The sequence below is a fragment of the Squalius cephalus genome, assembly GCF_949319135.1.
Source record: "Squalius cephalus genome assembly, chromosome: 10".
In the NCBI taxonomy this organism is placed as follows: Eukaryota; Metazoa; Chordata; class Actinopteri; order Cypriniformes; family Leuciscidae; genus Squalius; species Squalius cephalus.
The window spans coordinates 37034114-37047946 of NC_137131.1; the positions used below are offsets into that span (position 1 = coordinate 37034114).

The 13833-nt window shown below is 40.7% G+C and overlaps 1 protein-coding gene across 2 annotated transcripts in view; it reads left to right on the forward strand.

Annotated features, from left to right (window-relative positions):
* The window catches only part of xirp2a (xin actin binding repeat containing 2a), a 41790-nt gene extending 28767 nt beyond the window's left edge, over window positions 1-13023 (forward strand). For both annotated transcript variants that reach the window (XM_079884302.1, XM_079884303.1), the window contains 3 exons: window positions 598-9667; window positions 10546-10679; window positions 10999-13023. In XM_079884302.1, the coding sequence (XP_079740428.1) occupies window positions 598-9667; window positions 10546-10640 (9165 nt within the window). In that variant the 3' untranslated portion in view covers window positions 10641-10679; window positions 10999-13023. The remainder of the gene's footprint in view (window positions 1-597; window positions 9668-10545; window positions 10680-10998) is intronic.
* Window positions 13024-13833: the final 810 nt, after the last annotated feature.

Genomic DNA, 13833 nt, shown 5'->3' on the forward strand with positions numbered 1-13833 from the left:
TGCTCCCTCGGTGTGCAGTGTGAATGTTCTAATCTGTTAGAACAGGCGCTGAAAAAAAGACGCACTGCTTATTCTCTGCTCACGCGTTCAGTGTGAAACAGGTCTTACTTAAAATACACTGTATGGGTGTTTCTTTCATTTCAGGCACTTTTATGTAAATATGTAAATATGTCCTTGGTTTATCCATGTCTGAGATCCAGACACAACTATTAAATGAAGAAAACGAATTGTTCCCATTTACAATCTAGCTGTTATTTTGTAAAATTATGTAAAAAAATTGTAAATATTATTTCATTTTTTGTGATACATAATATACTGATATGAAATTATCCTAAAATCATATTTTGATGTAATTATGTACATACTAAATAAAAAATAAACCAATAAGTGTACAAAAATAGTTTTAAGAGAGTTAACTAAAAGTCCTCATCGCCAAAAGTGCCCTATTTAAAGAAATAACAATATGTTAGTTTACATACATCAACTTCGTCTCCACTGGCTATCTATTCGTGCATATTTCTTCTTTTCTGTACTTATACATGAAAATTATGTATTGATAAAAGATTATGCTTGTCTTTCCCATCTATAACAACAAAGATTGATCTTGATTACAACCAGTTTCCTTGGGCCCCAGTAAATGTTTCCTCAAAGACTACTGCCACAGGTAGCTATGAGACCATGTCTGTCACTAAAACAATGCAAGAGGCCTCTACCTCCTCTGTGGCTTCCTCACAATATGATGCTGTGGAGCACTTCGCACAACCAGTATCTGCCACACATCAGCATCAAGTGACTTCCCAAGTCCCAGGACGTTGTCTTTCCCCTAAGCCAACAGATGCACCTACTTCAGCCAAATATGCAGTCAATAAAGAGGAGTACTCTAAGCAGAGGAACCTCTATGAACTTAAGCGCCTCTACAAGCACATTCATCCAGAAGTGCGTAAAAACCTGGAGCGTGACTTCTTCACTGAAGTGACAGACACGGAGCAAACTTATGTGGACAGTGATGAGGAGGTGAGCAGAGACATTCAGCAAGCACGTTATGTTTTTGAAAACAGCAGAAGTACCAGTCCTGGCAAGTGCATAAGCCCAGAGAGAGAGTATTTGGAGTGGGATGAGATCCTGAAAGGTGAGGTGCAGTCAATGCGCTGGATGTTTGAGAACAAGCCCCTAGATTCCATTAAAGATGGAACACCAGATGAGGATGAGGGCAAGAACATAGCCCAACAAGAAATTATTGCTGGAAAAGATGTGAAGTTTACTACATGGATGTTTGAAACAAAGCCCATCGATGCTCTAGGTACAGAAAAAACAGACTCAGCAGAGCACAGCGGAAAACTAGAGCTTGCAAGGGGAGATGTCCAGACTGCAACATGGTTATTCGAGACACAACCTCTAGACTCACTCAACAGAATTTACCAAGAGGATGAGCAGGAGACACAGGTGATGTATATGAAAGACATTTCTGGGGGTGATGTGAAAACTGCTAGGTACTTGTTTGAAACACAGCACCTGGACACACTTGGACACACTGAGACTATTGATGAAAGTCACTTCCTGCAGCTGAAGTCAGAGCTTGAAGAAACCAAAGGTGAGGTAAAGAAGACAACCAAGATGTTCGAAACACAGCCCATGTGTGTCATCCGCGGTGACTCCGGTGAGATGCTGGAGATTACCAAGGTGCGACGTGAAGAAACTGAGAAAGGTGATGTCAGGACATCACGCTGGCTCTTTGAAACTCAGCCACTGGACCTGATCAGCAAAGATCCAAGTCAGGTAAAACTAATCTGTGGGGTCTCCATGGAGGAAAATTATCAGGTTGGGGTAAACAGGGGAAGATGGCTGTTTGAGACAAAGACACTTGATCAAATCAAAGATGAGGAATGGGAAAGCACAAAGACTCAGAAGGAGGAGATCTTAGGTGCAGATGTGAGGAGACACTGCATGATCTTTGAAACACAGCCAATGGATAAACTTAAAGACGATACCAATGCAAGACCATTGGAGACAGAAGACATTATGGGTGGTGATGTTACTTCTGCTAGGAATTTGTTTGAAACAGTGCCAATGGAGAATCTGAAAGAGTTAGCAGAAGTTGGAAAGCTACAAAAGGTGATAGCTTCAGAAGAAGAGAAAGGTGATGTGAGACACCAGAGGTGGTTGTTTGAAAGCAAACCTCTTGAGCAGATCAGAGAAGAAAAGAAAGAGATCACACGGACCATTAATCTAGAGGAGCTTGAAAAGGGGGATGTTACAAATTACAAGGAAATATTTGAGACCATGGACCTGAGTAAGTGTACAGATGCACAAAAAATCCAAGTGGAGGGTGTTACCAGTGGTTCAGTGAAATCAAATAAAGTGTTATTTGAGTCAGCACCCTTGTATGCTGTACAGGACAGCTCAGGACACTACCATGAGGTCAAAACTGTGCGCAGAGAGGAAGTTGTGAAAGGAGATGTGAGAAGCTGCAAGTGGATGTTTGAAACTCGTCCTATTGATCAGTTTGATGAGAGCATCACTAAGTTTCAGATAATCAAAGGAATATCTAAAGAAGAAATCCAATCAGGTGATGTCAAAACTGCCAAATGGCTTTTCGAAACTCAGCCCCTTGATGGCATTAAATACTTCAACTTAGAGGAAGAGGACAACAAGAAAAATGAGAGCATTGAGATCCAGAGAGGTGATGTTAAAACATGCAGATGGTTGTTCGAAACTCAGCCAATGGATGTCTTGTATGAGAAAGTAGAGACAAAGACTGAGGACCACACAGACATCCAGAAAGGAGATGTTAAAACCTGTACATGGCTTTTTGAGACTCAGACTCTTGACAGCATCAAAGATGAGTCTGAGACAATCCTGAAAACTTGCACAGTAAAGCAAGACGATGTACAAGGTAAGGATGTACGTCTAGTACGTTTCCTATTTGAGACCGAAAACCTGGAAAACATCACAGACGATGAGGATCATAGTGGCTTTAAGCGAATAACAGAGATTGACATTAACTCTGGAGATGTATCACGGATGAAATACATCTTTGAGAATCAGTCATCTGATATCATGACTTCTACATCAGAGGAGACCATGCAGAAACTTAAATGTCGTCAAACAGAGGACATTCAGAAAGGAAATGTGGTGAACTGTACCTGGATATTTGAAAATCAACCAATTGATTCCATCAGGGTAAACTCTGAGGAATTAAAGGAGTCACGCACAGTAACAGATATTCAGGGAGGTAATGTTGATAAAGGTCGCTTCATTTTTGAGACATACTCATTAGATAAGATTCAGGAGGAAACATCTGATACTGAGATCAGCAAACTCCAAAGCATCATACACAAGGAGATTGAGAAAGGGGACGTAAAAAACTACACCATGATGTTTGAGACTCAGCCACTGTATGCTATCAGGGACAAAGAAGGACACTATCATGAGGTTACTACAGTCACAAAAGAAGAGATTCTGCGAGGAGATGTGGTTGGGGCAAGATGGTTATTTGAGACAAAGCCCCTTGACTCAATAAGAGACACAGATGAGGTTTATGTCATCAAAGCTGTTACTGAAGAAGACATTCAAAAAGGAGACGTCAGCACAGCCAGGTGGAGGTTTGAAACTCAGCCTCTAGATGAGATTGCAGAGGATATGAAAGTTGCTAATAAAACAGTAGCAGACATCCAGGGGGGGGATGTGAAAACAAACAAGCAGCTTTTTGAAATGGATGACCTTTCAAAGAAATATGTGAGAACCGTTAGTGTCAGTGAGATTCAGAGAGGTAATGTGAGAAGCTCCACATGGATGTTTGAAACTCATACCATTGACAAGATCCGTGGTGAAGGTTCAGAGTATGACGAGATGGAAAAGGTGACACGTGAAGAAGTGGTAAAAGGTGATGTTAAGCAGTCTGTGTGGCTCTTTGAAAAAGAACCACTTGATCGTATCAAGGAAGTTGATGAAACAGATACTGTAATTTCTCGTGAGGAAATCCCAAAAGCTGATGTGAAGACAACAACTTGGTTATTTGAAACTACCGCCCTAACTGAGTTTAATGAGAGCAGTGTGGAGAGAACAGAGATCGTTGGTAAGAGCATTAAGTCAACCCTAGAAGAGCTGTATTCTCAGAAAATGGTTGAGTCACAAGGCATTTTAATTGAGGCAGATGAGATTGGAGATGTCAGAATGGCTAAATACAAACTTCTAAACCAGGAGACTCCAGAGATCCAGAGAGAAGAAGTAATACATGGAGACCTGAACAATATTATGATGAACCTGCTTAACAGACGTGAGACAACAGAGAGGGGAATCACCATAGATAGGGAGGAAAGAGGAAATATCAACTCAACTGTCCAACAGCTCTTTAATCAGGATAAGAGTGAAAATGTTGAGAAAGAGGAAATTATCAGAGGAGACATTCAAGATGCAATTAATAACTTGCTCAAGCAGGAAGGATCTTCCAAACGTGGCATTCTGATTCAAGAAGATGAGAAAGGAGATGTGAGAATGACCATATACTCACTTCTCAATAAAGAAAGTGAGAGCAATGTTGAGAAAGAGGATATAATTAGAGGAAATATCCGTGGAACACTGCATAGGCTGCTGGGTAATGCTGATGCAAGGGACCCATCTTCTAAGATAACTGTGGGAGAAGCAGAGAGGGGAAATGTCAGTTTTTATTCTACATGTATTGAGTCTGGGGCAATGGACTACCTCAGACAACTTCAGGTGGGGACCGATGAAATTGTTCAGGAAAAAATTAAAGAAAAGATTATTGGAGGTGATGTAGAACAAACAAAGCAGATTCTAAGAAAGAGCCAGCAGACAATAGGACGAACTGTTGCTGAAGATGATATTGTACCAGGTGATGTAATTAACACAGTACAGGTGTTTATGATGGAACCCGTACTATCCCTGCATAACATGCAGAAAGAGGATATAGTAAAGGGAGACTTGAGAGCAGCTCTTGACTCTCTTTCACAAGCTGCAAACCAATGTGTTGTCATAGAAAAAGAAGATATAGTCAAAGGAGATATCAGTACAACACTTAGGTCTCTTGAGGAGGCTCAAAACCAACTAAAAGAAATAGAAAAACCTGAAATTGTCCCTGGTGATATTAGGGGTGCATTAGAATCTCTTGAAAAATCAACATCTGCAAAGACTGAGGTCATTATTGAAGATTTGGTCCCAGGGGATATTAAAGGTACCTTAAAATCCCTGGAGGAGGCAAAGCAGGCGGTAAAAGAGGTTGAGAAGGAGGAGATTGTTAAAGGTGACATTCAGACTGCTCTTCTTAGTCTTCAAGAGGCTTCAACTGAAAAGAGGGCTTTTCAGCACCAAGTAAGTGAACAGGGTGATGTGAAAGGTACAATTCAGCTTTTACTAGAGCCAGCCTCATCCCCAAATATGCAGAGGAGGCCAAGCACAGAGGGTGACATAAAATCCTCCATCAAATCCCTTTATGAACAGGAACAAATGCAAATTGAGAAAGAAGAGGTGATTAAGGGAGATGTTCAGGGCACCATTAAATCCCTGATGAAGAAGAAAGAGCAATCAAGCCACAAATCAAAAATAAATAAGAAAGCTAAAGCTCCCATTAGGAATCCTGTTCCCCCTCAACAAGCAACTCGTGATTGCCCAGCTGGACCTAAAACTGAGGAAAAACCAGAAAATCCACCTCCAGTGAGAAACATGCAGCAGAGCAGCACACAAAAAACATCAGAGATCAAATCTTCAGAAAGTCAGACATCTTCTGAGGAGTATCGTTCTACTACTAAACAGATGACTGCAGCTGTTCATTCACAAGAGTCTTCTCAAGGCTCTCAAAAGATTAATGTAAAGGAGCAACATATAAAACAAAAACAGAACACTCCTAGTCCAGTGTTAATCAAGAAGAAGAACGTTGGAGGTCACATGAGTGAGAAAAAATCTGAAATTGCAGCTACGTCTTCAACAAATGCATCAGTGGAGGTATCACAAAGTAATATTAGCATGAAGCAAACTGAAGAGACAAAGACAGTCACACAGGTTCAGACGACTAAGACAACAGAGCACACCACCATAACCCAGAAGCAGAACATCAAGAATTTAAAATCAGAGAAAAATGTTAAGAGTCTAAACCGCAATCTCAGTCCCAAAGGAATGATAAAAAAAGTGAAGCCACAGCCAGAGATTCACTTTCCACCACCTCCAAGTTCTCCTCCACCCCCCTCTGAGTCAGAGCTTTCTCTGCCTCCTCCTCCCTCACCAGTGGCAGAAAGTGATGTCCAGTCAGCCCTCTTACCTCACCCTCCTCTGGTCACGAGACAGGACAGTGACCTTCCCCCTCCACCACCACCACCCCCTATCATGGAAACAGACACTGAATTCTTTCCACCACCTCCTCCACCCCAAGACCTCCTGCCTCCTCCTCCATCTCAACAGGAACTCAGCTCAGTCACTCAACCTGGAAAGCCAAAAGGCAGAGCTCTATTCAAAGTACCCAAACCTGAGCCTCCCAAGCAACCACAGCCCAAAACATTTAAATGGCAGAAAAAACAAACTGCACCTGTTCCACCACCTCCACCTCCACCTCCTCTATCAGTGGCAGAGCAGAGTGAAACAGTTGCATCAAACATAACTGTAGTCACTGAAACTACAGAGAACATCACCAAGCAAAAGGGACTGGTTAAAACAATTGAACCTCCAGCACCACATATTGCTAAAGCTTTATCAGCAATACCTGTGCTACAACCAGCAGCTGAGGAACCACCACGCCCAAAAAAGGTTTTCGTTCCACCAATTAAACTCCCACCTCCCCCTGACACTACTGCTCCAAAACCAAGACCTTATGGAAGTAAATTCAAAACACCTCTAATGCTTGCAGAAGAGAGATATCGCAAACAAAGAGAGGAGGCTGAAAAGAACAAGGGAGAAAGTACTCCCACCTCACCCCCACCTACTAAAACATTTAATGTCAGTGAAATGAAGGCTGAAGCAGAGTCAAGCACACAGAAAGCTGAAAAGCCTCAAATAATTTCTGAGACCCAGAAAGAAACATCTAAAGTACCAGAGCCTGAGCAGAAGCCAGCCATGTTGCCCAAAGAAACAGCAGAAAAACTCCCCCCCCAAAAAAGTCCACAGACCCCTCCAAAGAAAAAGCCAACTGCAAATTCTCAGATAAGCAAACCTTCGATTCCCAAAGTTGGTAAGAAAACAACCACAGAATCATCCAACACAGTATCAGATAAAAAGCAGGCATCTATCACTGCTGCCTTAGAGATTAAAAGCCATCCAGCCCCTACAGTCCATCCACATTCAGTTACAGAGCAAGTTGTGAGTACAAAAGCTCACTCTGGAAAACAAGAGAGCATCCAGGCCACAAAAAGTGTTCAAAGTCAGATAACTGTTTCTGCTCAAGAAGAAGAGATCAAGAGCCTAGAGACTTGTGCGGCTCAAGAAGTCAAGAAGGTTTCCTCTCAGACCACAAAGATCCCAAAAGTTACCCCTAGCTTTAAGGTGAAAACATTTAAGGTACCTAAGATAGAAAAGCCGGAGAAACAGGAAGAGGAAAAGGACATAGTTCAATCAAGTGTGCAAACAAGTGTGTCTCAAGTGTGCATAGGTCAGGAGGGCCTCCAAAAATCCAACAGTGCCATGGAAAAAATTGAAGTGAAAGTTGAGAAAAAGGAGGAAATGAGACAAACCAAGCAAGACACCAAAATGGAGGTCCAGTTGAAGAAACAAAGACAAACATCAGTTAAGCAGCCACCACCTGTGGCACCAAGACCATCAGTTGAAATACATCAAATACAACCAGCAATATCTATAGACGTACATCAAGGTCAAGGGCAGACAACTGTCATTCAGTCCCATCAAGCAGTTAGAGAGGAATGTGTACAGATTCATGAAGAGAGGATGGTCACTCAGAGCACAGTTCAACAACAGAGCACTCAACAAAAAAGTAAATTCCAGATCAAAAAGCAGGTAAAGCCTTCACCGCGGCCTCCAAGCAGAGAGGAGGCCATAAAACAGTCAATGCAGAAAGAGGAGCTAAACAAAACAGAGATTACAGAAACCGCAGATTCGAAAAAGAGTGCATCAATCACAACTGAAAATTCTTATACACAAAAATGTGAAGAGATTAAAAAATTGTTGAGTTACATCAAGGAGTTTGAAGGATCCCCTGCAAAAATGAATCCAAAGTCATTAAAGACCATGCTGAGTATCATTCCTGATTGGCTAGTCGATTCTGAAGAGAAGGCTGATTTAAGCTGTACTCAGTACAACAAGCAGAAAATTATAGAGGTCATAACCTATGTACAGAACCTTGCCCTAGCTAAACTGAATTTTTTAGAAGGAAATTTGTCTGTTTCAGAGTCGGCAAAAAGTGAGTCAACACAGGAGAAGAAAATAGTAGGTGGAGCCACACAAAAAATATCTAAGATTACTATTGGCTCAGCAAAAATAGAGTCTCAGAAGAAAGTATTGGAGGAAAAGAAGACAGAGTGCCAGAGTGAATCAAAGATAGCAGAGCTCAAAATGCCACCTGAGCTAAGAATGCGGACACCATCACCAACGTATATCTGCATTGAGTCTGCCAAGAGGACAGACTCTCCTTTGAGAGTGACTCCATCACCGACTTCCTCTTATAGGTCGGGCACCACACCAACACCTCCACCTCGCTGGTCTGAAACACCAACACGCCTGAACCAATCCACACCCTCCCCCACAATGAGTCGCTCTGAGAAACTAGCTAAACTAAGAGATACCACAGCCAAACTCTCGCAAGGCATGACTCCACCACCCATGCCTTTGCCAGAGTACATGATAAAGGTCCAAACAGATCTAGAAGGGTCTCGTTCATCCAGCTGTTCAGAGATTACCTTTGAGACTCAAATGATGGAATCATCCCTGATGGATATCACAGATATCCATGGAGACTCAATGATGACCGTGAAAGACAAGCGTGAGTTCTTTGAAGAGGCTCAGAAAGCAGAGGTGTCTCGTACATATGTACGCAGGGATCCTATTGACATCCCAGAGCGTCTTGAACCAGATACAGAAGATGAGCCAGAGATCCCGAGATCCATAGATGCACATGAGAGAATGTTAGAGGACTTGCCCAGGGTTGACCTATCTAGGCTTGTTAACAAATTTGAGTCTCCCCAGCCTAAAGTTTATGTTCGAAAGGAGCCTATTGTGATTACTGAGAGACTTGAAAGTGACACAGAAGATGCTGAACCTGAGAAGAAGGTGGAGGACGTACCAAGCTTTGATATTAAGGCCCTCAAGAATGTCTTTGAAATGGGTGAGCAAGCCCACCAGTACCTAAAGGAAGAGAAAAAGAATCCTGAGAAACAAGAGGATGCACCTGAAGGATTTTCTGGAACTAAATCTGCAACTGAGCACTTCTCCACTGTAGATGAGTTTGGAAACACTATAACAGGCATGAAGACTGAAACAACCTCCCACTTTCAGAGTGTGAAAACACGAGGTGATCCACCAACTTATGCAGATGTAGTAAGAGGGGATGTTCCTGTCCTGGACGTTCCACCAGAGGCCTCTGCAGAAGAGTTACTAAAGAGTTTCCAACAGACATGGGCAGAGAGTGAAAATGTCTTCAAAAATCTGGGCTTCACTGTGTCTGAACAGCACAGATCACAGACTGTTTCACACCAGCACCAGACTGTTGTCACCGGTAAACCTATGTGATGAGCATGGAAAAGTTAACAAAGAGTACAGTGTGATGACTAAAACAGTGATGGTGTGTTTGCACTTGACAAATAGAGATTCTTTAGATATTTCTTGTGCCTGTACTTTAATTTAGATATTTTAGTTTGAGTTAATAATGGAGTGCTGCTAAACTGGATATCATAGTCAAAGTGAATATGATTATTGTTTTGTGAACTGAACATTTGAAGTATTGCCCTTTAGATTTTATGAGACTGTGCTGAGGTCCAGATGAAATGTGTGCAGTTTTATTTAACCTCCCTAAATGCATGTAGTACTTACATATTTTAATTCCAGCAACTATACTAACAACTTTTTGATTCCTTTTCTACATTCCTTAACTCATTAACATCTTTACACATAAAATATATACACTGCCCAGCCAAAAAAACGACAAGATACAAGATCTTCACCAAATAATTATGCACCTCTTGATGGAAATAAATGATTTGATGTTATTTCCATTAAGAGGTGCATCAAGTATTGACAATGCACAATGCACTTGAGCACTCTGTAAAGTTTACTCCAGCACATTCCAAAGACTTTCAATGAATTTACGGTCTGGACATTGTCATCCTAGAATATGGCCATGATGTGTCTTCCAACGTGGTTGTTTAAGAAATGAAAAGCTACACACTCCATCAATTAGGGTTAGAAGAACTGTTTTCCAACATATAACATGCCAGAAACATAGTAATCGCTGCAATAATGATCCAATCATAGACTCTTAAGCATTTGCCTGTTAAAATCCAAACAGCGACTTTGGTGGGGCAGTGTATACATATACATACGTATGTGTTGACAGATTTAAAAGCATTTTCTAATGTCAGTCTCTCTCTCCAACAGAAGATACGGGTGCCAGATTCCGAACTGTGTCAGGCATGTCGGAAGAGGGTGTACCCCATGGAGTCTCTCATAGCAGACAAGCAAAACTTCCATAAAAGCTGTTTTAGATGTGCCCACTGCAGCAGCCAGCTCAGGTAGTGGCTTCATTTTTTACATTAATCCTAGATGTTTTTCCACATTTTAATGGGTTACAGCATGGAACAAGTGAGAAGAAGTTCTTGGTGAAATGCACCATGATTTGCAACTTGATTTGATTTGAATACTTGTTATTTAAACTGATTACAACATTGGCAAGAATGTTCGAAGTTTGAGTGAGCTTGTATGATTTTTTCTGTGGAGAGTTGTGAATATGTGAGTTGTTCTTGTAATGTCAGAATACAATATACAGCTATCTAGTTCTTCAGATCCACATCGCAAATTCAAATCATATTTGTGTTTATCTCTCTGCTTCAGTCTTGGAAACTATGCTTCTCTCCATGGACGAATGTACTGCAAGCCACACTACAAACAACTTTTCAAGTCTAAAGGCAACTATGATGAAGGGTTTGGAGAAAGGCCCCACAAAGAACTTTGGAGTACAAAGAATCAAAACAACTCGTCAGAAACAACTAACATGAAAAACAATCCTCCTGTCAATTTTAATGTCAAAGTAACTCACAGCCCACAAGAAAATGACCCCAACACTTCAGAGAATATGACTCAAGCAAAGCTGAATGATGACATGAAGAAGCAAGCAAATAAAATGGCAGTTGTGTGGCCACCCCTCTGTGATTCCCCAAAGAAGCCATTTAATTTAGAGGATGAAATAAAGGTAGTCAAACCTGTCTGGCCTCCTCAAGTTGAATCAGAACTTTCAGGTAAAGAGGATAATGATCCAGCAGTAAATAAGAGGCAAACCGCAATTACTAGTGGAAACCCAGCAGAAAATGGGCCCAAAGAAAATGATGGAGGGCTTGTGTCACCGATAAATATGCCAGAAAAGTCATCTACAGATGGTAAAATAACTCAAAAGCCAGAGGAGCCAACACCAAACATTGAAACAGCTGGGACAGAGGATGCCAGTGAAACAGGCAAAGCCATTGAGACCTCAAACGAAAGCCAGCAGACCACAGAGCAGAAAGATAATGAGGCAATGAAGGCAAAAGAAGGAAGGGAGATGAATGGTCAAAAAGAGGAGGAAATGGAGAATGGAGTTGCAGAAAGAACTAAGAATGTGAATGCAGATGAGGAGAGTGACAAAGCAAAAAACACTGATGAAATTGGTGCAAAGGAAAGTGAAAAGAAAGTGCAAGTAAATGAGGGAGAAGAGCTAACAGTGACAGTGATAGATGGTGAAATACCAAATGGCCAAACAGCCAATGGCAATGCAAACAACAACAATAATAACAACAACAGTAACCTATTATTGGACAACAAGGCCAGTTTGGCAGGAATGAATGAAATTAAAGAAAAAACAGATCTGCTGGACTTGTCCTCCTCAGGGGCACTTTTTTCTCCGGAATCATTTAAAGAAGAGGTCAACAGTGAGATCACGGCTTCTGACATTTTCCAACAACTTCAAGAGGACAGCTCTGTCATATCATGTGCCAAATACTCCCAAGACATGAAAGAGGCAGAACAAGAACGTCCCACTACCAAAACATTGGTTTGCACAGAGACAGATGACAATAAAAAATTTAGTGCCTCACATTTCCTAGATGACATATTTGCAGGTTTTGATGACAGTTCTAGTTTGTTTCATGAATTTAAGGATGACATTTATAGCAAGGAATCAGCTTCATCTCAGCTGGATGACCTTCTGGATTTTGGAATAGAATCAAAGGGGGAGATGGGCCAACATACTGAGGCGGAAACGAGGAAGAATCCGCTCGATAAAAATGACACCAAAGATTCTGGGCTGCTGAGTGAAGCCAGTAGCCTCTGGCAGGATGAAAATGACTTCTTGTCCGTAGAGGATCAAATTAAACAGAACCGATATTATGATGATGACTGATGGGGGGGAAAATGGACACTCTTGTTTAATATGCCATACACTCATTTATACACAATCAAAGTTTCTGTTAATATCCCTTAGAACAGTCCCAAAGCTCTGTTCATGGAGAGATGATTGTTAGCATGCTTGTATTGTATTTTATACTCAGCTCGCAGCAGACAGCACATTTAACTGCATTCTGATCATTTTTAAAAGCTTTATTGAAAGCACCTGGTGTGCAAGACAAATTTGGGTAATATGATTGTGATTCTTTTTGTTTTTGCTGTAAACATTTAATTCAAAATTCATGTATCTTTTCATGTGTCTGTGTTTGCAGATACTCTTTTACTTTTTCATTATAGAAGATTCATAGGATGATATGATTTCTGCTTTTGTTTGAAATAATTTTTGACAGGTTGTTTGTCTTAAGGTGGTTAGAACTAATTGTTTCCATTATACTGCTAGTGCTAATGCATTGACAATGAATAAAAACCATGTTTCTGGAATTATCAGTATTATCTTTTGTTTCATCAGCATAATGTTCTGTATTTTTCATATGAAATATCCATGCATAGTCAAAGAACATTATCAGAAGTTCTTTTGTAAATGAGTCACCAATCCAAAAATAGTTAAGCAGTCATTAAAATTAAAAGCTGAATCTAATTATTTTACAAGATAACGCTTTATAAATAAGCACTGCCCCCCTTGGTTACTTTTGCAAACTCAGGCAAGCTTTAGAAGATTTCAGTGAATAGAGTGCATTAGTGCCCTTCAACTTTTTCAGCTGTGTTGGTTCCAGAAGATTTCTTCCATTCATTCCATTAATTTCCCATAAAGATATCAAAAAAGTCTTTGTTGAAGCGTTGTAAGCCATGAATCAAGCCAACAAGCTACAATGTGAATCACAACAAACTTTGATTTGAAGCAAAAACCTGTCTACAGAGGTTTAAGGTTTGTTCAAAAACGTTTTTGAAAATGGGACAGAAATACAAGATACAAGACTGTGCACTAAATGGCTTTATTGAGGTAAAGAACTACAAAGCATAATCAAATTAAAAACAATGGCGAAAAATAAAACTACTCCTTTAAATATGTTGATTTTACATAAACAAAACAATATATTTTAAGTTTTTTGCAAAAACTTGAGTATGGAGACCGACTCGATTACGTCATTCGAGGCGCTTTATGGGAGTGGGCGGAACTTAAGAGATTTTTTGGTGTTTTGCTTGTTTCGACTCTCTGATTGGTGAAATGTTCTGTACAGAATCATGGGTAATGTAGTTTTTGCCCACAAATTCCACTGTTAAACATGATTG